The sequence below is a fragment of the Podarcis bocagei genome, assembly GCF_964188305.1.
Source record: "Podarcis bocagei genome assembly, chromosome: 18".
In the NCBI taxonomy this organism is placed as follows: Eukaryota; Metazoa; Chordata; class Lepidosauria; order Squamata; family Lacertidae; genus Podarcis; species Podarcis bocagei.
The window spans coordinates 11,802,372-11,828,982 of NC_138144.1; the positions used below are offsets into that span (position 1 = coordinate 11,802,372).

The window sequence follows — 26,611 nt, forward strand, 5'->3', positions numbered from 1 at the left end:
TGGTAACAAATGCAATCCAGAGTCATTCCCTTTGTCTCCAGTGAATCCACTCAATTCAGTGACTAACCAGGATTCCCTTTCGGTCTTCCTTGATTTATTCCAAGCCACTGGATTTCCAAAAGAACGGAGTAGATTAATTCATCAATGGTTCCTTTAGGAAGGAGAAATGGAGCCTCCACCTTCAGAACCAGAATATCTGATGAAAGCCAGATTTGGGGGTGGGGGTGGTGAACAAGAGAGGAAGACCGTAGCCCTGCAGGTAACATGGTGGCGGGCTATGGCCCCTTGTGGTGATGCAAGTTTATAGCTTTTAATATTATCTGCATTTTCCTGCGCAGATTTCAGACCTCAGCAGTGATATGACAAGAGGGGAATCTGCCCTGAATCAGCCTAGGGCTAAGACAAGGGCTTGATGGGATGGAATTGCTACCTGCTCAGGTTGAGGAAGATAATATTTGAGGTAATGATATAACAAGGACTGGAAACAAAGTGAAATGTAAAGGATGTCAAGGTTGATTTTTTAAGCCATCAGACGGGAGGAAGTGTCATGTGACCAAGACCCCTGAGAGCCGAAGCCGCAAAGCAGGCTGGGAAGTCCTTGGGGCCGAGTCAAGTCATCCAGGCCTGACTGCCAGCTGGGGTCATGTGACCCCGTCATGTGACTTGGCAGCCATTTTCTCACTCTGGCATGTGACCCCTTCCCCTTCGAAGTGGCAGCCATTTTCTCTCTGTGTCCTCAGGAAGATGTCAGTCAGTCAGTCACCTCGGTTCTGAGCAGGATGGACTCTCAGTCAGACTCTTTGGAAGCAGGTTGTTGAGGAAGAAGTTGATTTCAACTCAGTAAAGCTCTTCTTCTCTAAAACTCTGCACTGTGAATTTACGCTGCAGGCCACTGGCCCTGTTTCCTGGCTTGGTGGCCGTGAAGGCAAGAACCACCAGGACAGTTTTGGCCAGCACAGAATAAACGGGGAGAGAGAAGATGGTTCCAAAAGCCGTTTGTGGGAGGCAACAAGTGAGGAAGAGGAAGGAGCAGAGGAAGCAGAGCAGGAGGGAGATGAGGTAGGTGAGTCTCGGTTGTTGGCTTTGACGATTGGCGTCTTGGTGTTTAATGAAGATCGCCAGCACAGAGATGTGAGGAGAAAGAGGGAGAAGGCAAGAGAAGCTCAAGCAAAGCCCAGATGATCTTCATGAGAAAGGAAGTTGGTGTTCTTGGGGATACGAGACTGGTTTGGGTGTTGATTGTCTGGGCACTTTGTGCAGTGAGTGGCTCCTGGAATGAGCAAAACAACTGCTTAGAGATCTGTTCCTTTTAGGGTGGAGACAGAAGGATCCATTCTCCATGTGAGAAATGGGCCTTGCCGAGGGGAATTCACATTACATTAACACAGGGTGAGCTTTGAGAGAGATGCATTTCAACAGCGGAGCTGTGTAGAAAATGTTCCAGTACACCGGGGTATTCACTTTCCATCTTCCCTGACAATGGGCCACGTTAGCTGAGGCATTTTTGGCATTATTTCCAGCTCTCCTACTCCACTGTTGATTCTCAAAACAACCTCATGAGGTAGCTCAGAAGAGAGAGAGATTGGCCCATAGTTGCCCAGTGAAGAGCTGCATGATGGAGTGGAGAGTTGAACCAGGATCTCCCATGTGCTTGGTGGCCCCCACTACATATGGCTCCCCCCGCCAAGATCCCTGGGAGCTGTCCTTCATGGATATGCAACTCCCATTGCCCTCCCATTGTTGAAATCGGTTGGAGAAAGTCATCTGCTTTAAAGGAATAGTGGTGATGTGACCCTAATTGAGCCAATTGCATACCAAATGCAACCTCCTGCTCTGAAGGCATGCAAGAACTCAATCAAAACGGCCAATTTTTTTATTCATTCTTAAAATTGAGGTGGTGCTCCGTTTCAGCATGCCACTCCTGCTCTGTTTGGGAGGCACGAGTGGGATGCAGAAGAGCAACACTCCCGATGAGCCATTGCTCTGAAGGTGAGAAGATTCCAGGAGGAAGGAGGAGGAGTCCTGGGCTGCTTACACAGGCTAACTGGCCCCACAGCTGAGCCACACAGGTTGACTCCTCTTTGCGTCCGGATGTAGCCATTCTCGCCCCAGTAAGGTCCCCAACTGTGGAAGGAAGGGAGAGGATCTCTTTAAGATGTTGCTTCAAGGGGGGGGGCAGGAGAGTGTGATGAGTCTAAGTGTAGCCAGAGGAAGTGCTGCAGCTTTGCGTTCGTTGCCAGCATCTCCCGGTAGGACCGGGATACATCACCCGCCTGATAGCCCAACCTTTTCTGGCCCCACTGATTCCCACGTTACCTGTTCTTTATGATCCAGTACGGAGTCCCATTCTCAGACCCATAGCCAACAGCCAGCATGGCATGGTTCATTTCCACCCCGACCTGAACCAGCAGCTGGTACTTCTGGGAGGCTGGGGGAGAAGCTTGTCATCATTGCTCTCCTAGACCAGTGTTTCCCAACCTTTTTTGGGCAAAGGCACACTTGTTTCATGAAAAAAATCTCGAGGCACACCACCATGCCAGATGGGGAAAGGTCACTTTTTACCTATGTAAAAAAAAAATAAAAAAAATAGTAACAGCATAGAAGGTAATGGTAAGCTATAGCTTGTTTAGCTTATACCTAAATCCGACACTGATTGGTCTCCCTTCCAAGGCACTCGAGGTCCCACATGAAAGCGAGCCCCCAGCAAGGCCTCGACGGCCTGCAAGGCGCTTCCCCTTGCGAGTGGGAAACGGACGGGTGGCGGCCCGAGCACGACCTGGCGCCCTCTCAGCTCAGCGAGCACGACCTGAAAGCTCTGGCCGCCTCCCTGCACGCCCTCCCGGACCTGGAGTATGGCGGCAGCAGCGCGCCTCCTTCGACGGGCCCCGACGGCAACCGCGAGCGGCCCTGTCGGCGGGCCTCAGCGGCGGACCTCCTGCAGGACAGCTCCGGCTTCACGCCTGACTACGAGGGCTTCGAGTACCGGGGCGACCCTTACGAGGAGGTGGAGCCGCTGCGGAACCTGCCCGCCTTCGAAGCGTGCTCGCCGGCCTCGTCCGAGTCCAGCATCGACATCTGCTTCCTGAGGCCCGTCCACTTCACCAACGAGCCCGGCAGGACGGAGCGCATGCTGCAGCCGCTGCCCAAGAGCGCGGCGCCGACGCCGCAAGCCAGCGGCACCTACAAGCGCGAGGTTTTCCGCAGCAAAGGCAAGCAGCTGAGCCGCTCGCTCAAGGAGTTCCCGCGCAGCAGCGGAGGCGGCGGCGGCTCCGAAGGCATCGCCAGCACCAGGCTGTACAGCACCCGCAGCAGCAGCGGCAGCCGCCTGCCGGCCCCGACGGAGAGGGGCTTCCCGACCCACGGCGCCCCCTCCGCCGCCTCCCGGAGCTCCCAGCGGCACCACTTCCCGCCGCCGAGAGGAGCGGGCGACCAACCCAGCTTTCTGGAAGTAAGGAGAGCAAAAGGCAAGGGCAAAGGCGCTTCCTAGCCAGGGTCTAAGCGTGCCTATGTGGGGCACGTTACAGCACCGTAACGTCAGCACCATGCAGGCAGCCAGGCAGGCAGACGGCGAGAGCCCCGCGCTGGGCGGCCTCTCCTCGCCGCCGCCGCCCCGCCTCTCACCACCCGACTCGCCCGCCTCCCTCCCACGGCACACCAGGCAACGTCTGGCGGCACACTAGTGTGCCGCGGAACACCGGTTGGGAAACACTGTCCTAGACATTTGTATCCTCTGGAGTAAGGATATGGGAGCCAGCTGTGTGTCATGCAGCCCTCCCCCCTGAACTGTGATGGTGGTGATGATGAATAACATTTGTACACTGCCTTATACCCACAGGATTCAGGGTGGCTCGCACCAGAAAAATACATTACAGTGGTGCCTCGCAAGACGAAAATAATCCGTTCCGCAATTCTCTTCGTCTAGCGGTTTTTTCGTCTTGCGATGCAACCCTATTAGCGGCTTAGCGGATTAGCGCTATTAGCGGTTTAACGGCTATTAAAGGCTTAGCGGATTAGCGGCTAAAAGGCTATTAGCGGCTTAGCGGCTTAGAAAAAGGGGGGGAGCGAAAAAAATTGCAAGACTCGCAAGACGTTTTTGTCTTGCGAAGCAAGCCCATAGGGAAATTCGTCTTGCGAAGCGCATTGAAAAACGGAAAACCCTTTCGTCTAGCGGGTTTTTCGTCTTGCGAGGCATTCGTCTTGCGGAGCACCACTGTATAAACAAACTACAAAGTTCATAATAAAAACAAAACAAACCAATAACTGCCCCCCCCCATAATCAGCCCAAGACCTGGATGACAAGGAAGGTTTTTTCCTGACACCTAAAATATATATAATGAAGGCACCAGGCAAACCTTTCTGGGGAGAGCATTCCACAAATGGGGAGCCACTGCAGAAAAGGCCTGTTCTCGTGTTGCCACCCTCCGGACCTCACCTGGAGGCGGCACATGAAGAAGGGCCTTAGAAGATGATCTCCCTTGCTCTGCATTTTGTATTTCCAATGATCTTTGGACAGGAGTTTCTGGGAATGGTGCTGCTGCATTCAAGCTACCCATTTGGGCCTCTGATTAGACTAATAATAATAATAATAATAATAATAATAATAATGCATCTTACTTGAGCAGTAAAACTGGAAATAAGAAGCATCCAAAGAAACAGTCACTGGACCAACTGGAACCGCAGCTTGTTCCAGGGACCCGTCATCATTGCTTGGAAGATTTACATAGCTATTGATCCTGAACGCTCGGCTCCTATCCTGCAAAGAAATGGTGACCAATATTTACATTTCCAATGTAAATATTTACATTTTCTATGCAAAGGCAAGAATAATTCTTTTTTAAAATGAAAGCCCCAAGACCTATTTATTTAACAAAATATTTTCTTTGGACAACAGCACAATGCCGTACTCTCCGTTTCAACAACAACAACAACAAATTTATAATATGTTGGAAGCCACTCTGGGTATATATAAAAAGATAATAAAACATTAAAAATAATGAAACATTAAACATTTAAAAAACCTTCCATATACAAGGCTTGGGGGTTGCATAATTCCATACCCTCCAACATTTCTCTGAAGCAAAAAGGGAAAGCAGGACATTCTGGGATCAGATCTGAAACTGGGGCGGCTTCTGTAAATCCGGGACTGTCTCTGGAAAATAAGGGCAGTTGGGGGGTTTGCAATTTGCGGTGCATTATACATTTCATAGAATCATAGAATTGGAATAGACCACAAAGGCCCTTGTCAGCTTCACGGTGGGCTTCCTAGCTAGGAAGCTCCCTGATAGTTTTGATGAAGCCAAGTTTATCACCTTCAGCATGCAGGTCTTTTGCAGCGTTTGGGTCTCCTTCGTCCCAACCTACCTGATCACCAAAGGGAAGTTCATGGTGGCTGTGGAGGTCTCCTCCATCTTGGCCTCTGGTGCTGGTCTCCTGGCTTGCTTCTTTCTCCCAAAATGCTACGTTATTCTTCTGAGACCCGATCTCAACAGCAGAGAACATCTAATGAGGAAAAAATAATTAGGAAATTTAACACGTTGAAGTTTAACACCTTGACATTATCCAATAAATAAACCACAAGGAAGGTAGAATCATAGAATCATAGAGTTGGAATAGACCACAAAGGCCATCGAGTCCAACCCCCTGCCAAGCAGGAAACACCATCAGAGCACTCCTGACATATGGTTGTCAAGCCTCTGCTTAAAGACCTCCAAAGTAGGAGACTCCACCACACTCCTTGGCAGCAAATTCCACTGTCAAACAGCTCTTACTGTCAGGAAGTTCTTCCTAATGTTTAGGTGGAATCTTCTTTCTTGTAGTTTGGATCCATTGCTCCGTGTCCGCTTCTCTAGAGCAGGAGAAAACAACCTTTCTCCCTCCTCTATGTGACATCCTTTTATATATTTGAACATGGCTATCATATCACCCCTTAACCTCCTCTTCTCCAGGCTAAACATGCCCAGCTCCCTTAGCCGTTCCTCATAAGGCATCGTTTCCAGGCCTTTGACCATTTTGGTTGCCCTCCTCTGGACACGTTCCAGTTTGTCAGTGTCCTTCTTGAATTGTGGTGCCCAGAACTGGGCACAGTACTCCAGGTGAGGTCTGACCAGAGCAGAATACAGTGGCACTATTACTTCCCTTGATCTAGATGCTATATTCCTATTGATGCAGCCCAGAATTGCATTGGCTTTTTAAGCTGCCGCGTCACACTGTTGGCTCATGTCAAGTTTGTGGTCAACCAAGACTCCTAGATCCTTTTCACATGTACTGCTCTCAAGCCAGGTGTCACCCATCTTGTATTTGTGCCTCTCGGGTTTTTTGCCCAAGTGCAATACTTTACATTTCTCCCTGTTAAAATTCATCTTGTTTGTTTTTGCCCAGTTCTCTAATCTGTCAAGGTCGTTTTGAAGTGTGATTTGAATTTGACAGGGTTGGTTGCAAATGATGACCTTATAAAGCTTGCTTTTACTTTATCCCAACACATTGCACCTGTCAGGGGCTGGACTGAGGAGGAATGGTGGTGGCCTGAACCTTCCTGAGAACAGGAGGACAGTATCGATTTAGAACAGTGGTTTGCAGAAGGCCATAGTTCAGATGCTGCAGAAGGGAGAAGCTGGGAAATATTGGGAGAGGAACAGCAGGAAGAAGAAGAAGCACCAGGGGACAGAGAGCTGACATACTCAGTGTCCTTGGAAAGCACTCCTGACCCCCCCCCCCGGACCAGGCGGGCACTGGGAGTAGTGGAACAGAGAGCTCAGAGGCAGAAGGCTCAGATTAGCCAATGCCAGGGTGGCATAAAATAGGAGACAGCCTTTATTTGGAGCAATGCCATTATTTCAGGGAGACTGCATTCCTTTATATCTCTGAAAATAGGGGGTCAGCAGCAAAAGCTGCACCGAGATCTCTTGTTGGGTAAAATACTAGGGACTGATATTTAGAAGGATAACCCAGAGATAACCTCAAGGGTTCAACAAACACGCAGAGGGTGACCCAGCTGCGGTCTCGAAAATCTGTTTTCTTCCGAGAGACATGCAGAGGGAATCCAGCATGGTAGCCTGTGATTATTTTTCTCCCCTAGAATTATGCAGAAAATGGAGCGGCAGTTCTCGCAGAACCCCTGAGGGTTTTCAGACGCTACCTCTCAAGCGATTAACAAATATTGCCAGGACAACATAAAAAATCCCACCTATCTTCAAGGGAAAGCATGTACACTCAGGAAGGTATAAACAAGGCACCCTGGTCTCTTTGGAGATGGGCAGGATCATAGAATCCTAGAGTTGGAAGAGACCACAAGGGCCATCGAGTCCAACCCCCTGCCAAGCAGGAAACGCCATCAGAGCACTCCTGACATATGGTTGTCAAGCCTCTGCTTAAAGACCTCCAAAAAAGGAGACTCCACCACACTCCTTGGCAGCAAATTCCACTGTCAAGCAGCTCTTACTGTCAGGAAGTTCTTCCTAATGTTTAGGTGGAATCTTCTTTCTTGTAATTTGGCTCCATTGCTCCGTGTCCGCTTCTCTGGAGCAGCAGAAAACAACCTTTCTCCCTCCTCTATGTGACATCCTTTTATATATTTGAACATGGCTATCATATCACCCCTTAACCTCCTCTTCTCCAGGCTAAACATGCCCAGCTCCCTTAGCCGTTCCTCATAAGGCATCGTTTCCAGGCCTTTGACCATTTTGGTTGCCCTCCTCTGGACACGTTCCAGTTTGTCAGTGTCCTTCTTGAACTGTGGTGCCCAGAACTGGACACAGTACTCCAGGTGAGGTCTGACCAGAGCAGAATACAGTGGCACTATTACTTCCCTTGATCTAGATGCTATATTCCTATTGATGCAGCCCAGAATTGCATTGGCTTTTTTAGCTGCCGCGTCACACTGTTGGCTCATGTCAAGTTTGTGGTCAACCAAGACTCCTAGATCCTTTTCACATGTACTGCTCTCAAGCCAGGTGTCACCCATCTTGTATTTGTGCCTCTCATTTTTTTTGCCCAAGTGCAATACTTTACATTTCTCCCTGTTAAAATTCATCTTGTTTGTTTTTGCCCAGTTCTCTAATCTGTCAAGGTCGTTTTGAAGTGTGATCCTGTCCTCTGGGGTGTTAGCCACCCCTCCCAGTTTGGTGTCATCTGCAAATTTGATCAGGATGCCCTTGAGTCCATCATCCAAGTCGTTGATAAAGATGTTGAATAAGACCGGGCCCAAGACAGAACCCTGTGGCACCCCACTAGTCACTCTTCTCCAGGATGAAGAGGAACCATTGATGAGCACCCTTTGGGTTCGGTCAGTCAGCCGTTCATGGATGGAGCTAGAGCAGCGGTTCTCAACCTGTGGGTCCCCAGATGTTGTTGGACTACAACTCCCATCATCCCTGACCACTGGTCGTTCTGGCTCAGAATGATGGGAGTTGTAGTCCAACAACATCTGGGGACCCACAGGTTGAGAAACACTGAGCTAGAGAGAGATTGTGCATTTCTGTATCACCAAGACTGGGTTTTAGCTGCTAGATCTCTAAACTTTGTTTTCTACATCTGCAAACATTGGGGTTCTCCAGGGCCTGATGCCATTATGTGTCATGTGGAGAATGGAGGATGCTATTAGTTCATGGATGGAGCTAGAAATGATTATGTCCTTTCCTTTACTCCATCTCTGAGATGCAGGGGGAAATGGAACTCCCATTAGCTGGAATGTTTCGATCCAATCCATGGCCCCTTGCCAACCCACCCCTACCAACAGTGTTTCATTCCAGATCCATTATTCTTTGAGGAACATCCGCTTCAACAACAGCACTGGGGATGAAATCTCCTTTGGGGAACATGGGATGGAGTCTGCCAGGTTCGATATCATCAACTGGGCCATCTTCTCAAACAAATCTATGGCTTGGAGGAACGTGGGGTGGATGGACCCTGGGGCTGCTGCAGGAGCAGATTTTGAGATGGACCCAGATGTCATTGTATGGGCTAACCAGGTGGGGACCAAACTGGGTGAAAACAGAGCGGTAGCCACTGGAGCTGCTGTAGCAAGGAAGTCCTCTGCTCACTATAACCAACCGCCGTCCATTAACCCAATTAGGCTTTGGGAAGGAGGAGGGAGAACTCCAGAACCCTGTCCAAGCCCCCACACCTCTTTTCTGAAACCAGCATTTACAGGCTTTGAGAAGGAGGTGGGAAAGCGACTTGTCAGCTCAGAACCCGGTGTGGGGGAACTGGTCGCACTGGCCTAACTGTGCTGGGCCCGGGGGTAACCGGAGTAACAGGTCCAGGTCCAGTCCTGTTATGTACTGAGTTGAATAGGATTCAAACTGCAGCAGTCTGATTGGTCCTAGAACAATAGGATTCAGAATGCAGCAGTCTGATTGGTCCTAGAACAATGCAGCAGTATGATTGGTTGGCAGGAGCCACCCAATCCAGCTCCAGATAGAAGTGAATCCACAACCTGATTGGCCTACAGGAGAATTCTTGAATTAGCCAATCACGTGCAGCCCATTGTGTAAATAATGTATATAAAGCAGATACTTTGAGGGGACTTTCATGCATTCCTCCTCACCACTATGAGCTGAATAAAGAGCATGAAATCCACTATCGACTCTGAATATATTTCAGTGGCGTAGCGTGGGGGGTGCAGGGGGGGCCGGCCGCACCGGGCGCAACATCTGGGGGTTAGGGTTAGGGGGCGCAAATCCATGGGTTAGGGGGCACAAATCCACGGGTTAGGGGGCACAAATTACTTGCCTTGCCCCGGGTGCTGACAACCCACGCTACGCCACTGGTATATTTCAAGTCCCAAATCCAAGGGTTCTGTGAGGAGTCAGTCCGACAGGGCCAAGGCAGGACATGAGGCAGGAAACCAGGCAAGGTCAGGCACAGGATCATAGGCAGGTTCTGGCAAACAGCAACGTTGCTTCCGCAACCTGGGGTGGGGTCCGACAGCCTTTTATCTCTGTCAGGTAATGGCCGGTCCTGATCCCCCGGTGACTCACCTCCCTGTCTCGCCCGAAGGCAAGCACTCCTCCTGCGAGTACTCAGGTCTCTCCTTCTCTCAGACCTCCGTCTCTGCAGCTCAGGAGACGTTGGTGGGTTACTAGACTCAGAAGCCGCCTCAGCCTCCCCTGATCCAACTGGTAGTGGAGCAGCTGTAAGTGATGGCCCAGCTGAAGGCAACGAGGTCATCCCTGCATCTGGAGCCAGGGCAGGCTCAGGCCCCTGACTCGGCCCAGCTGGTGCTTGTTGCAGGGGAACCTGTGAAGACTGGGGCTCTTCAGAATCAAACTAGGTTCAGACACTGCCTGAGGCAAAGGATCCGGTGCAGACTGAGACTCCTCTGGCTCTGAGTCCGAGCCTGAGTCCCAGGCCATCACAGTAACTCCACCTCAGAACCATGAATATTTCACTCATGGCCAACTGCCTTCCTTTGCAGATACAACCATTCTCTTGGTGTGTTAAGTGCTGCCTGCCTGGGCAAGTTAGGAAACTCAAGGATGAGAAGCCGGTCTGCTGCTATGAGTGCATTCCTGTCTCCACCCTAAAAGGAACAGATCTCTAAGCAGTTGTTTTGCTCATTCCAGGAGCCACTCACTGCACAAAGTGCCCAGACAATCAACACCCAAACCAGTCTCGTATCCCCAAGAACGCCAACTTCCTTTCTCATGAAGATCATCTGGGCTTTGCTTGAGCTTCTCTTGCCTTCTCCCTCTTTCTCCTCACATCTCTGTGCTGGCGATCTTCATTAAACACCAAGACGCCAATCGTCAAAGCCAACAACCGAGACTCACCTATCTCATCTCCCTCCTGCTCTGCTTCCTCTGCTCCTTCCTCTTCCTCACTTGTTGCCTCCCACAAACGGCTTTTGGAACCATCTTCTCTCTCCCCGTTTATTCTGTGCTGGCCAAAACTGTTCTGGTGGTTCTTGCCTTCATGGCCACCAAGCCAGGAAACAGGGCCAGAAGATTGTTGAAGGGACAAACAGCAACTTTGATTGTCCTGGCCTGTCCCCTCATCCAGGCTGCTCTCTGTGCTGCCTGGCTGCTCACTTCTCCCCGTTCCTAAAGAAGAAGAGTTTGGATTTGATATCCCGCTTTATCACTACCCTAAGGAGTCTCAAAGCGGCTAACATTCTCCTTTCCCTTCCTCCCCCACAACAAACACTCTGTGAGGTGAGTGGGGCTGAGAGACTTCAGAGAAGTGTGACTGGCCCAAGGTTACCCAGCAGCTGCGTGTGGAGGAGCGGAGACGCGAACCCGGTTCCCCAGATTACGAGTCTACCGCTCTTAACCACTACACCACACTGGCTCTAAACTGGGACCTTCCTCCTCTACCCAGCGAGATTGTAGTGGAATGTAATGAAGGTTCAACCAGCATGTTTTCCTCTGTCTTGGGTTTCCTGGGTTTCCTGGCCCTTGTCAGCTTCACGGTGGGCTTCCTAGCTAGGAAGCTCCCTGATAGTTTTGATGAAGTCAAGTTTATCACCTTCAGCATGCAGGTCTTTTGCAGCGTTTGGGTCTCCTTCGTCCCAACCTACCTGATCACCAAAGGGAAGTTCATAGAATAGAATCATAGAATCATAGAGTTGGAAGAGACCACAAGGGCCATCGAGTCCAACCCCCTGCCAAGCAGGAAACACCATCAGAGCACTCCTGACATATGGTTGTCAAGCCTCTGCTTAAAGACCTCCAAAGTAGGAGACTCCACCACACTCCTTGGCAGCAAATTCCACTGTCGAACAGCTCTTACTGCCAGGAAGTTCTTCCTAATGTTTAGGTGGAATCTTCTTTCTTGTAGTTTGGATCCATTGCTCCGTGTCCGCTTCTCTGGAGCAGCAGAAAACAACCTTTCTCCCTCCTCTATGTGGCATCCTTTTATATATTTGAACATGGCTATCATATCACCCCTTAACCTCCTCTTCTCCAGGCTAAACATGCCCAGCTCCCTTAGCCGTTCCTCATAAGGCATCGTTTCCAGGCCTTTGACCATTTTGGTTGCCCTCCTCTGGACACGTTCCAGTTTGTCAGTGTCCTTCTTGAACTGTGGTGCCCAGAACTGGACACAGTACTCCAGGTGAGGTCTGACCAGAGCAGAATACAGTGGCACTATTACTTCCCTTGATCTAGATGCTATACTCCTATTGATGCAGCCCAGAATTGCATTGGCTTTTTTAGCTGCCGCGTCACACTGTTGGCTCATGTCAAGTTTGTGGTCAACCAAGACTCCTAGATCCTTTTCACATGTACTGCTCTCAAGCCAGGTGTCCCCCATCTTGTATTTGTGCCTCTCATTTTTTTTGCCCAAGTGCAATACTGAGACCTTCTGCATGCAAAGTGGGCACTCAGATATTGAACTATGGACCTTTCCATTAGAAAGCAAAGTTGTGATTCTAGTCCCTTTGATTTGAATGAATCGTTTTGATAGGCTTGCCAGGAGAGTGGTCCATCCAGGCTGGTATGGCCTATAGCGAATTTCCATGGTTCCAGAAAACATGTTTATCATTTCTTCCTAAGATGGTGCAAAAAGAACTTACAGCATGAATTATCTTCTCTTCCCTGAAATTATCGCAATAACAGTCATTCCTGTTGAACCTCTGGAGGCTTACAACGATCGAGTCAATAATAAAGCAAAATACAGGACAAAACCATCTTGTGATAATAAGAAAAATGATCATGTTGAGCTACTCCATTTTATGCCTGACTATTGATCTCTCTGACCTAAACCCCCAGCTGAAATTGGTAGTTTTCAAATCAGGTTCTGCAAAGGTGCAATTGTTGTTTCAAGGGGAATATAATATCTCTCTGAGCTGCGGATGATTCGGTTGCTGCTTTTGTCCTGGCTCCTGCCTCAAGGCAGCTGCTTGATGAAGGGGACAGAGACACGATCCATGAAGCCCTTTCAACTCTACGAACACTTCCATAGGGAGGGAGATCTCATTGTGGGTGGGAATTTACCCCTGTTCAGGGCTGTGGTCAAAGACCAATCCTTTAAAGAGTATTCCAAAGGACAGGACCATCCTGATTTAAAGTAAGTATTCAGACAGGTAGGGCTCTGAGTTGGAAACTGGGTTGCTTATCCTGCCCCCGCCCCCCCCAACTGAAATGCTGTTCATCTTTCTTGTGCAATCTGGGGACGTCCTATGCTAGGGCAGGAGTGGGGTGGGATCTGCTGGGGAGGTTGAAAGGAGTAAAATATCTCTACAGCAATTTGCTGTATATTCTCCCTCTCAATGTCACCATTTCATTTAGTAAGAAATCACTGCTTTGCATTCAATTGCTTCCTTATTGTTCAACATCACTGTTAATTTTGTGAGATTCAAATGTTTCTCTCTCTTCCCAGTTAAACCCATTTCCATGATTTTCTGGGGTTCCAATATATTATTATTATTATTATTATTATTATTATTATTATTATTATTATTATTATTATTATTATTATTATTATTATATTTATACCCTGCCCAACTAGTTGGGATGCCACAGCCACTCTGGGTGGCTTCCAACATACAGTGGTACCTCTGGATGCGAACGGGATCCGTTCCAGAGCCCCATTCGCATCCAGAAGCGAACGCAACCCGCATCTACGTGTGCGTGGGTCGTGATTTGCCACTTCTGCACATGCGCATGACGTCATTTTGACCATCTGCACATGCGCGAGCAGCAAAACCCGGAAGTAACGCGCTCCGTCACTTCCAGGTCGCTGTAGCGCGCAACCCGCAAATACTTATCCCGAAGCTACTTCAACCCAAGGTATGACTGTATATCAAAACATAATATAACATCAAACATTGAAAACTTCCTGATACAGGGCTCAACTTTCCTATCGTTCCACCCATAACCATTTTACTCGCATCGCAGGCTTGTCCCCAAAAACTACCAGTACATCCTGGCCTTGCAGTTTGCTATCAAAGAGATCAATGAGGACCGGACTCTCCTCCCCAATGTCACTCTGGGTTCCCGTATCTACACAGAATGCAATTTTGCAAGCAAGACCATGGAGGCCACGCTGTCTCTGCTTTCCACGCGGAGACAAATGGTGCCTAACTACAAGTGCGACAGTCGGGACCAGCTGCTGTCCGTCATTGGAAGCCTAGACGCCACGACTTCAAGACAGATGGCATCCATCTTGGGCTCCTTCAAGATCCTGCAGGTGAGGAGAGCCACTTGCAGAAGCTATAAATATACAAAAACCCATTCTCTGTAAACTGCTTCTGTTATAATGCCTGGATAGCTCAGCTGTTTAGAGCCTGGTGCTGGGAACGCCAAGGCTGCAGGTTTGATCCCTGCATGGGGCAGCTGCATATTCCTGCCTTGCAGAGGGTTGGACTGGATGATCCTCAGGGGTCCCTTCCAACTCCACGATTCTATGACTGTGATGGTTAGTGATCAGTTTGGTCTTTTGCCTTCAAGCGCCTCATTAAGCTGTTGACAATGAATCAGGATCAGATATGGTACGATTGATCCTAATGCCCACTTACCCATTCCCTCTTATCTCATTTTTAATCCATTTTTATCCCTTAGTTTCTTTCTCCAGCCCAATGAATGAATGTCCTGATTATAATCCCATTGCATATTACCAGTGGTATTATTCCACCTCTGTCTGAGGGAAGAGTTCTTTTTAGAAAGACAATGAAGAACTCCTGCCCCAAAATTTACTCTCCCCCCATCAATTTATTGTGCATAGCCAAAGGCCTTTACAAGGCCTTCCTCTGAAATCACACAACATACCCTATAAAAGTTTACAGCATAGAAAGTTTACAGCATAAAATTTTAAAATTTTGTTGTTTAGTCGTTTAGTTGTGTCCGACTCTACGTGACCCCCTGGACCAGAGCACGCCAGGCACTTCTGTCTTCCACTGCCTCCCGCAGTTTGGTCAGACTCAGGTTGGTAGCTTCGAAGACACTATCCAACCATCTCGTCCTCTGTCGTCCCCTTCTCCTTGTGCCCTCCATCTTTCCCAACATCAGGGTCTTTTCCAGGGAGTCTTCTCTTCTCATGAGGTGGAGTCTTGGAGCCTCAGCTTCATGATCTGTCCTTCCAGTGAGCACTCAGGGCTGATTTCCTTAAGAATGGAGAGGTTTGATCTTCTTGCAGTCCATGGGACTCTCAAAAGTCTCCTCCAGCACCATAATTCAAAAGCATCAATTCTTCGGCAATCAGCCTTCTTTATGGTCCAGCTCTCACTTCCATACATCACTACTGGTAAAACCATAGCTTTTACTATACAGACCTTTGTTGGCAAGTTGATGTCTCTACTTTTTAAGATGCTGTCTAGGTTGTCATTGCTTTCCTCCCAAGAAGCAGGCGTCTTTTAATTTCGTGGCTGCTGTCACCATCTGCAGTGATCATGGAGCCCAAGAAAATAAAATCTCTCACTGCCTCCATTTCTTCCCCTTCTATTTGCCAGGAGGTGATAGGACCAGTGGCCATGATCTTAGTTTTTTTGATGTTGAGCTTCAGACCATATTTTGCGCCCTCCTCTTTCACCCTCATTAAAAGGTTCTTTAATTCCTCCTCACTTTCTGCCATCAAGGTTGTGTCATCTGCATGTCTTAGGTTGCTGATAGGTTCCAGCAATCTTAATTCCGGTTTGGGATTCATCCAGCCCAGCCTTTCGCATGATGAATTCTGCATATAAGTTAAATAACCAGGGAGACAAAATACAGTCTTGTCGTACTCCTTTCCCAATTTGGAACCAATCAGTTGTTCCATATCCAGTTCTAACTGTAGCTTCTTGTCCCACATAGAGATTTCTCAGGAGACAGATGAGGTGATCAGGCACTCCCATTTCTTTAAGAACTTGCCATAGTTTGCTGTGGTCAACACAGTCAAACGCTTTTGCATAGTCAATGAAGCAGAAGTAGATGTCTTTCTGGAACTATCTAGCTTTCTCCATAATCCAGCGCATGTTTGCAATTTGGTCTCTGGTTCCTCTGCCCCATCGAAATCCAGCTTGCACTTCTGGGAGTTCTTGATCCACATACTGCTTGAGCTTTCCTTGTAGAATTTTAAGCATAACCTTGCTAGCGTGTGAAATGAGTGCAATTGTGCGATAGTTGGAGCATTCTTTAGCACTGCCCTTCTTTGGGGTTGGGATGTAGACTGATCTTCTCCAATCCTCTGGCCACTGCTGAGTTTTCCAAACTTGCTGGCCTATTGAGTGTAGCACCTTAACAGCATCATCTTTTAAAATTTTAAATAGTTCAGCTGGAATACCATCACTTCCACTGGCCTTGTTATTTGCAGTGCTTTCTAAGGCCCATTTGACTTCACTCTCCAGGATGTCTGGCTCAAGGTCAGCAACCACACTACTTGGGGTGTACGAGACATCCATATCTTTCTGGTATAATTCCTCTGTGTATTCCTGCCACCTCTTCTTGATGTCTTCTGCTTCTGTTAGGTCCTTACCACTTTTGTCCTTTATTATGGTAATCTTTGAATAAAATGTTCCTTTCATATCTCCAATTTTCTTGAACAGATCTCTGCTTCTTCCCATTCTGTTGTTTTCCTCTATTTCTTTGCATTGTTCGTTTAAGAAGGCCTTCTTGTCTCTCCTTGCTATTTTTTGGAAATCTGCATTCAATTTCCTGTATCTTTCTCTATCTCCCTCACATTTTGTTTGCCTTCTTTCCCCCGCTATTTGTAAGGCCTCATTGGACAGCCATTTTGCTTTCTTGCATTTCCTTTTCACTGGGATGGTTTTTGTTGCTGCCTCCTGTATAATATTGCGAGCCTCCATCCATAGTTCTTCAGGCACTCTGTCCAGCAAATCTAAATCCTTAAACCTGTTCCTCACTTCCACTGTGTATTCATAAGGGATTTGATTTAGATTGTATCTTACCGGCCCAGTGGTTTTTCCTACTTTCTTCAGTTTAAGCTTGAATTTTGCTATAAGAAGCTGATGATCTGAGCCACAGTCAGCTCCAGGTCTTGTTTTTGCTGACTGTATAGAGCTTCTCCATCTTTGGCTGCAGAGAATATAATCAATCTGATTTCGATGCTGCCCATCTGGTGATGTCCATATGTAGAGTCGTCTTTTGTGTTGTTGGAAAAGCGTGTTTGTGATGACCAGCTTGTTCTCTTGACAGAACTCTATTAGCCTTTGCCCTGCTTCGTTTTGATCTCCAAGGCCAAACTTGCCAGTTGTTCCTTTTATCTCTTGACTCCCTACTTTAGCATTCCAATCCCCTATAATGAGAAGAACATCCTTCTTTGGTGTCACTTCAATAAGGTGTTGTAAGTCTTCATAGAATTGGTCAATTTCAGTTTCTTCAGCACCAGTAGTTGGTGCATAAACTTGGATTACTGTGATGTTAAAAGGTCTGCCTTGGATTCGTATCGAGATCATTCTATCATTTTTGAGATTGCATTCCAGTACAGCTTTCGCCACTCTTTTGTTGACTATGTGGGCCACTCCATTTCTTTTGCGGGTTTCTTGCCCACAGTAGTAAATATGACGGTCATCCGAACTGAATTCGCCCATTCCCGTCCATTTTAGCTCACTGATGCCCAGGATGTCAATATTTATTCTTGCCATCTCATTTTTGACCACATCCAACTTACCCAGGTTCATGGCTCTTACATTCCAGGTTCCTATGCAATATTTTTCTTTACAGCATTGGACTTTCCTTTCGCTTCCAGGCATATCTGCAACTGAGCGGCCTTTTGGCTTTGGCCCAGCCGCTTCATCAGCTCTGGATCTACTTGTCCTCCGATCTTCCCCAGTAGCATGTTGGACGCCTTCCGACCTGAGGGGCTCATCTTCCAGCGTCATAACTTTTATATGCCTGTTGTCTTTGTCCATGGAGTTTTCTTGGCAGGGATACTGGAGTGGCTTGCCGGTTCCTCCTCCAGGTGGATCACGTTTGGTCAAAACTCTCCACTATGACCTGTTCATCTTGGGTGCCCTGCTCGGCATAGGTCATAGCTTCTCTGAGTTCTTCAAGCCCCTTCGCCACGGCAAGGCTGTGATCCATGAAGGGATTTTAAAATTAGAGAGCATTAATATATCTTGGACAGAGCTTTTAGCTGCCAGAGCAAATTTGGCTACAGTTGACAAAATTTACTCACCTGTTGCAGTTTCCTAAACTACCATGTTGACCCAGATAATAGTTTCATTCAAACTTTAGACACATGAAGGAGGGGGAAATGACAGAGTGAAAAATATTGAAGCATTATGTTCAATAAAAATTATATTGGGGGGGGGGGTATAATTGCATTATGCAAAGTCCAGGGAATCCAGAGTCCTGCATTCTCAAAAGGACAACCTTCAGTCGGTGCTGAAAGTGAATTTTGGGAGACAGTCTGAACTTTAAAGATGGCATTTTGCTCAGGCTTCATTGGAAACTGCAAGTAACTCTTTGAAAGCCCTGTTTTTATGATGAACTTCTTATAGATCTTCCGTGGATGACTTAAAAAAATATTACAGCCAAATGAAATTGTGGGGAGCATTTGAGATAAAAGCAGCAGAAATGACAAAATAATTGCAATAGGGATGCTTGTAATGTTTACTGTTTTTATATATGTTGGAAGCTGCCCAGTCAGATGGGGGAAGAAGAAGAATGAGAAGGAAAAGGAAAAGAAATAGGAGGAGGAGGAGGAGGAGGAGGAGAAGAAGGAGGAGGAGGAGGAGGAGGAGGAGGAGGAGAAGAAGAAGAAGAAGAAGAAGAAGAAGAAGAAGAAGAAGAAGAAGAAGAAGAAGGAAGAAGAAGAAGGAGAAGAAATAGGAGGAGGAGGAGGTGGAGAAGAAGGAGAAGGAGAAGAAGGAGAAGAAGAAACTTTTTGTAATAGATAAAGATTGAATGCAGTAGAAAAGGTTTGAGTAAAGACACTGTGGAGGTGCTGCTTCTGGTGAAAATGTTCAAAAAATGTAATAAAAATTTGTGTGTATAGTTTTCATAGAATCATAGAATCATAGAGTTGGAAGAGACCACAAGGGCCATCGAGTCCAACCCCCTGCCAAGCAGGAAACACCATCAGAGCACTCCTGACATATGGTTGTCAAGCCTCTGCTTAAAGACCTCCAAAGGAGGAGACTCCACCACACTCCTTGGCAGCAAATTCCACTGTCAAACAGCTCTTACTGTCAGGAAGTTCTTCCTAATGTTTAGGTGGAATCTTCTTTCTTGTAGTTTGGATCCATTGCTCCGTGTCCGCTTCTCTGGAGCAGCAGAAAACAACCTTTCTCCCTCCTCTATGTGACATCCTTTTATATATTTGAACATGGCTATCATATCACCCCTTAACTTCCTCTTCTCCAGGCTAAACATGCCCAGCTCCCTTAGCCGTTCCTCATAAGGCATCGTTTCCAGGCCTTTGACCATTTTGGTTGCCCTCCTCTGGACACGTTCCAGTTTGTCAGTGTCCTTCTTGAACTGTGGTGCCCAGAACTGGACACAGTACTCCAGGTGAGGTCTGACTAGAGCAGAATACAGTGGCACTATTACTTCCCTTGATCTAGATGCTATACTCCTATTGATGAGGCCCAGAATTGCATTGGCTTTTTTAGCTGCCGCGTCACACTGTTGGCTCATGTCAAGTTTGTGGTCAACCAAGACTCCTAGATCCTTTTCACATGTACTGCTCTCAAGCCAGGTGTCCCCCATCTTGTATTTGTGCCTCTCATTTTTTTTGCCCAAGTGCAATACTTTACATTTCTCCCTGTTAAAATTCATCTTGTTTGTTTTGGCCCAGTTTTCTAATCTGTCAAGGTCGTTTTGAAGTGTGATCCTGTCCTCTGGGGATGGAGGACGGGGTGGCAGGAACTGAGGGGCCTAGAAGGCATCACGGAACGTTCACATTATGTCTCAAAGGTCACTTTCAAAGCACATTTCTTGCTCTTTTCAGCTGGGTTATGGCTCCTTTAACTCTGACAAGGAAGATGAAATGGTATCCTCGTCTTTTTGCCGCATTGACCCCAACCAAGTCCTCCAGTACAGGGGTTTAGTCCAGTTACTCCTGTACTTCCACTGGAATTGGATTGGACTCCTTGCTCCGGAGGAGAGCAGTGGCGAAAACTTCATCCAGACTCTGACACCCCTCCTCACCCAGAACAATATCTGCGTGGCGTTTGCCAGAAGGGTCATTCCAGAAACGGTGGCTTTTCTGCAGCATGGGAAAATATGGATGAAACACGTTTCAGATCTTTTCAAGAGCGACGTCCAGGTGGTGATTGTCTTTTTGGACTCCAACACTTTGCGGAACCTATTGGGTCCCATGTCTGTCATGAAAAAGCTCAACAAGATCTCAGCCAGGAAAGTTTGGGTCCTGACAGCCCAGTGGGATTTCGTCTCTGAGGGGTCCCAGAAGCAATGGAAGGGGCTGAAATCTTTCCATGGGGCCCTTTCCTTCCAAATCCACTCAAAGGAAGTGCCAGGATTCGCCCAGTTTCTCTCAGAGTTACATCCATGCCAACCACAGGCAGATGCCTTTCTCTGTCGCTGGTGGAGAGTTGTGTTTGACTGTGAGTTTCTGGGACCAGGCCTCAGACCTTCACGGAGCAAGAGAAAATGCACAGGAGAGGAAAAACTAGAGGACCTGCCGGCCTTCTTGTTCTCAGTGACCATGACTGGCCACAGTTACAGCATCTACAACGCCGTTCATTCCGTGGCCCACGCATTGCATGACACCATGCGCTCACCGGGAACCAACCGTGCAGTGATAGGAGGTGTCAACCGTCTTCCAAAACTCCAGCCATGGCAGGTAATGTCCTCGCGCTGCCTAGTTTGGTGACTTGGTTGGAGCAGCAAGAACGTTGCAGAAGCTGCAACAGAGATGGGGAACCTCAGGTCTAGGGCTGCATGTGACCCATCTGGGTTCTCTTTCTGGTCCTCAGAACTCCTCAGTAGGGCTGGACGAGATTTAGTTTTCAACTTTGGGATATATATATATATATCACAATGGCTGAAATAAGGGTGGAGCTGCTTTTAAACTTTGTGATATATCACCAGCTATGCATTGCGATATATTGATATAGACTGTCCTCCTTAATAGTCACCCAGCTTTAAGGTGACGGGGAGAAAGTTGCAGGAAAGGACCATATTGGGGCGTGTGCCCTGTGCTGTGTTTCTTGCTTTCCTTCCCCACAAGGACAAAATATGGCTGCTTCTGATCTTCATCTGGTTTTGCCCTCTCCTCGTCCCCCACCCACCCACCCATGCGCACCCTAATTTTGGGAAAGGCAGGCTGGGGCTGCCATGTGGGGCCCTGCAGAGCAGCGGAGCTGCTTGGGTTGCCATCAATGCATGCGCTCCCACTTAGATGAGCACCAAAAATGGTGCCGGAATGGGGAAATCCCAACTTACTGTAACAGAACCTCTATGTAAGGGAGTTCTACCAGGGAACTGCAGAAATAATGTGGCTGGTTGAGGGAGCAGTGGACTCAAAAAGGTCAGAAACCAGTGGATCCAAGGGAGCCAGACCAACAACCCCCCCTCCCCGTTTTCTGAGTGTCTCTTCCATTTCAGATTCTTGCCGCTTTGAGGAAGACTCGGTTTAACAACAGCGCTGGGGACGAAGTCTCCTTTTCTGAACATGGCAGGAGACCAGCTGGCTTTGATATCCTGCACTGGGCCTTCTTCCCCAATGACTCTTGTGCTGTTGTGGAAGTTGGAGGTCTGGATCCTCGGGCTCCGCCAGGCGAGGCCTTCAGCATCAACCCAGACACCATTGTGTGGGATTCCCAGGTGGGGCAAAATGAGGGCATAAGGCCAAGGCAGCACAAGAGTTGGCTCCCATCTCTCCGCAGCCATCACTACCTGCCCTTTCTTTCATGGTGGGATCAGTGGGCCCCACATCTGCACACTGCATTGTGGGAGTGCTGTTCTCCAGACCAGATCAAACCACAGTCTCATTTAGTCTTGAAATGTGGACTACATTTGACAAACTTGATCTGAGTTCATTTTTGCAACATTTAAAGAAACTGCAAAGTTCTGAAATGGATCTGGCACTCCCAAGCTGGTTGTCTCTCTCCATCAATAGGGAATCTCCCTTCACCTCTTCCAAGTCCTGTTTAGTTTTTTGGGTTTCTTAAAATCTATTTAATCAAAGCAAAGTGGTCTTTGTCCACAATGTCCCCCTAAATGATTCATTTATTCTGTGAGCCTCAGTTTTTGTGGTTCCCTATAACCTGCAGAGGTATGGAAGAGATTTGGACCACTCAAGTAGATAAATCCCTCCAAGTCCTTTTTCACTGCAAGACAAGCATTGACCTTGTGCAGCAAAACTCAGCAATTTCGCTCTTCCCTTTCAGAAGATCCCCTTTGCCAGGTGTGTGAAGAGATGTCCTCCGGGGCAGAGCAGAAGAGTCCCAGAGGAGAAGCCGCTTTGCTGCTATGAATGCATTTCTTGCCCAGAAGGGACATTTTCTAACCAGACAGGTATGTCAAATCTAGAAACCCCTATTGAGGTGCAGAAGTTGTTAGGAGAAGCGTGGCTTGTGGAGAGAGAGAGAAATCCTGGATGAGGAGAAGTGGAAAAACCCCCTGCAACTTGGATTTGGGTTTATGATTTTACCTGTTCACAAAGATGTTGTGGATTTTGGGCAAAAGATTCCTACATTGCAGAGGCTCGACTAGATGGCTCTTGGGGTCCCTTCCAACTCTAAAGTATGACTCTAGGATTCATCAGAATAGTTATCAATAGTTTAATAAGTTCTAAACCACTGATAATTATGAGAAACTGTTCCATATTTTCATAGCCTCTGTTTTCATAAACATATACATTTTAAAAGCGTGTTAAAATGGGGTGGGTGGGTATTGGGTTGTTCTTGTTTTTATTTTGATTATGTATTTTGTGTTTTTATATTGTGATTTTATCCTGTGAACCGCCCTAGGACCTGCGGGTATAGGGAGGTATACAAATTATTATTATTATTATTATTATTATTATTATTATTATTATTATTATTATTGAAGGTGATGATGAGCTCAGATTAAGCACTTCACATCAAGATATGTTTCCGTAGCTGTGGTTAAAGAGTCAGCTAATTGGGGTTTTAATCTGACCCTGTGATCCAAAACAGAACTGTCTAACCCCCCCCCCCAAGTGTGTCAGGGATCGTGCTGAGGAGGGCTGCACTAAAGAGAAATGGTGGGAGCCTCCCCCCTCAGCTCCTGATCAGGATCCTGAATCTTCCCAGGAGCAGGGAAGTAGTATAGATTTGGAACAGCGGTTTGCAGAGGGACATAGTTCAGAAGGCAGAAGCTGGGAAATACTGAATGGGGAACAGCTACTAGAAGAAGCACTGGGAGAGAGAGAGTTAACAGATTCGCTGTCTCTGGAAAGCATCCATCCGCGCAGCCCAAGGTCAAGAAGAGCTGAAAAGGAGGCAGCACAGAAAGCACAGTGGTTACGAGATCAGGTTACAAGACGCGGGAGTGATGGGGGTGACTAGGGAGGAAGTGGGTGGGATTCTTAACTGGGAGCACCTCCATCCCTAGGAAATGGATTCTTTGTTCTCTCGCTGTGATCATTAAAGTTTCTAACTGGTAAGAAGACTCCTTTTCCTTTGTTCTGCTTATCTACTGCCAAAGAGGGGAGGAAGCCAATTCCCTGATGCCTGACAGAGCGGCAACCACGGTTGAAAACACAAATGGCATATGTGATATATTTCAATAGTGTTTCCTTATGCCAGATGCCACTCAGTGTACCAGCTGCCCTGAAGACCAATGCCCAAACCAGGACGGTGACCAGTGCCTGCTGAAGAAGATCAACTTCCTTCCATACCAAGAGACTGGGGGTCTTCTTTTAGCTTCCCTTGCCCTCTTCCTCTCTCTGATCACACTTCTCATGCTGGCGACCTTCATCAAACAACGGGACACACCAATCGTCAAAGCCAACAACCGCAGCCTCACCTACGTCCTCCTCGTCTCCCTCCTGCTCTGCTTCCTCTGCTCCTTCCTCTTCATCGGTCGACCCAGGAAGGTCACTTGTCTTCTCCGACAAACTACTTTTGGCATCGTCTTCTCTGTTGCCATTTCTTCCGTCCTGGCAAAGACCATCACGGTGGTCCTGGCTTTCATGGCCACCAAGCCGGGAAACATGGCAAGAAAACTGTTGGTGAGACAACCAGCAAATTCTATTGTTCTGATCTGCCCCCTCATCCAAACTGCTATTTGTGTTGTTTGGCTGGCAACCTCTCCCCCATTTCCAAACCTGGACTTCCATTCCATAGCTGGAGAGATTGTAGTGGAATGTAATGAAGGTTCAATCACCATGTTTTATAATGTCCTGAGTTTCCTGGGTTTCCTGGCCCTCGTCAGCTTCACGGTGGCCTTCCTAGCTAGGAAGCTCCCTGATAGTTTTAATGAAGCCAAGTTTATCACCTTCAGCATGTTGGTCTTTTGCAGCGTTTGGGTCTCCTTCGTCCCAACCTACCTGAGCACCAAAGGGAAGATCATGGTGGCTGTGGAGATCTTCTCCATCTTGGCCTCTGGTGCTGGTCTTCTGGCTTGCATCTTTCTCCCCAAATGCTACATTATTCTTCTGAAGCCCAACCTCAACAGCAGAGAACATCTAATGAGGAAAACGGGAATGTAACCCACTTCAATCTTCCATGCCAGTTAAATTTTCACAAAATTGTAGGATTTAAAACTTGTAGCAGTCAAGTACAACATTCATACAGTGGACATGTTAGGGGATGTTTTGTCCCACTCAGGAGACTTCCTGTTTCCTGCTGAGCTGGGACAGACTTGAAGAGGGTGCTGTCTGTTGTACTAGCATGGAGGAGCCCACGGCCTCATGTTCTGATCAGTGTGTGTTCTCCATTGCGTATGTTGCTGTGTGTTTGGAGAAGTGACTCCTTAGTCACAGTCACTTGGGACTCACTTCTTTATGGAATAGTTCTAGTTGTTATGTAACCTAAGCCTGCCTTCAGGGATAGGTCTGTGAACCTGAATGAATCTGAGTAAACTACTTTTATAGTAACATTAATCAGATTCTCATGTCTATTCTTTTTAAGAGGGAGTAGAAGGGATCTCACCAGGAATCTTAAGTAGTGAAGCTCCGACAAGCCAGCAACAGGCTAACCACTGTGTAATTTAAAAAGGGGGATGTTTGGAACTCTGCTAGAATATGGAACTTGCTAGCACAAGTTAGGAAGGATATGATTAAATAATATATCCTCTCCTGCCTCCCTAATCATCCCCACAAAAATGAATCACAGTTTCCTAGTTATCAATACAAACTCTCCCGTCAAATTCTGCAGTTGGCAATGAGAGCAGGTTTGGTTACTTTCCAAAAGTCTAAGCAATTCTCTGTATTTCCCCCGAATATCCTTTTTCTCTCAATCAATAAAAACTGTGGAAAAACCAGAGAGAATTGTGCCATTCTATTCAAGTGTTGAAGTTGCTGTGTCTTCTCCCTTCCTCGGAGGTGGGCCATCTGGCATGGACGCTTTGGGGGTTGGGCTGAATGACTCTTGAGGGGCCTTCCAACCCTACAATTCTCTCCCCATCGCTTCGTCCCCTGGGCAGTGGAGGATGCCCGTCTCTGAAAACCTAGCTGTGCCCCCTTCTCCAAAGGAATAATATATTCTGCTCCAGTGCTAGATCCCACAGAGAAAGGCTGGAGGTTGCTAGACCAGAGAGAGTTCCCAGTGAGAGAGTTGCTGCAAGCGAGGTTGGGAGCCAGCAGAGGCCTTTTATCCCTCTGGGTCCAGACTAAGTCCCCCAGACTCTACCCCTGTGGGAAGGGACTTCAGAGTCTTAAAGGGTCGACCCTGTCACCTGAAGATGCTCCTCCATCCCAGAGCCTCCCTTCTGGGGCAATTCCTGGCTGGTGGTGGGTAGTGGGAGGCACCTGGTTCTTCAAACTCAAGAGGTGGTCCTGGCCTTGGCCATATAGGCCCTGCGACGGCGGCGGGGGGGGGGGGTCTGGGAAGTTCTTCTGTTTCTGAGAGGTGGCTTGAGCTGCCTCTAGAGCGGCCCTTTTAAGGACAGCTTGCAGGAGCAGTAAGTTAAAAAGTTCAGGGGAGCACATTTCTACCTGATGGAATGCTGGGTACCAAAAATGATTATAACTGTGCAGTGTATTATTTGCATGTGTGTGTTGGCTCAACTTAGCCCTATCGATTCGGATGCTCTCATTGGGTTCTTGTTATTATCTTGTTGGGCTGTGTGTGTATGAAAGAGGAGCCACCCCAGGGTGAAGGCGTCCTGTTATTTGTCCCCATGTCAGTTTCAGTCTGTTGGTTAGTTTTTGTAGTACAGCTGTTATCCATACGGTTTGGTACCAGTGGTCCATGTTCATTCCAGACCGATCCCTCTAGTTTCCAGTAGGGTTATAACTTTTTTACAACCTGCTGTTCCTGAAGCTTAGTTAGATAAACTATTGCCTAAAAACAAAGGAATGAACCATCATTTCCAAATCTTTTGAAAAAAGGTCACCCCAAAATCCACAAATCATTTTTCGTATATGTAACTGTATAATGTATTTTTTGTACAATACAGGAGGAAATTGAATTTGCTAATTTTCTAATACTTGCACAAAGTGTTATACATTGTACATCCCCTCTTATTGCTTAGAATAAATCAAGGCCTTGGTTTCTGCTTCAAGCACCATAAATTTCCCACATCAGTTTGGTTGCGTGTTGTGCGCACAGATGGGATCTGGATGGCTCCCACTTCCCGGGCTT

The 26,611-nt window shown here is 47.5% G+C and overlaps 1 protein-coding gene across 3 annotated transcripts; it reads left to right on the forward strand.

The window, feature by feature from the left end:
- The first annotated feature begins 12,296 nt into the window (after positions 1-12,296).
- Positions 12,297-25,285, forward strand: LOC308577464 (vomeronasal type-2 receptor 26-like). 3 transcript variants are annotated; one of them, XM_081177671.1, is made up of 6 exons: positions 12,297-13,005; positions 13,836-14,127; positions 19,825-20,679; positions 21,444-21,662; positions 22,229-22,355; positions 23,612-25,285. In XM_081177671.1, exons 1-6 carry the CDS (start codon positions 12,791-12,793, stop codon positions 24,514-24,516), a joined length of 2,613 nt encoding a protein of 870 aa, XP_081033797.1. In that variant the 5' UTR covers positions 12,297-12,790; the 3' UTR covers positions 24,517-25,285. The 3 variants fall into 3 exon arrangements, with proteins under 3 accessions (XP_081033797.1, XP_081033798.1, XP_081033799.1); XM_081177672.1 differs by having other exon boundaries at positions 22,232-22,355; XM_081177673.1 differs by lacking the exon at positions 21,444-21,662.
- Positions 25,286-26,611: the final 1,326 nt, after the last annotated feature.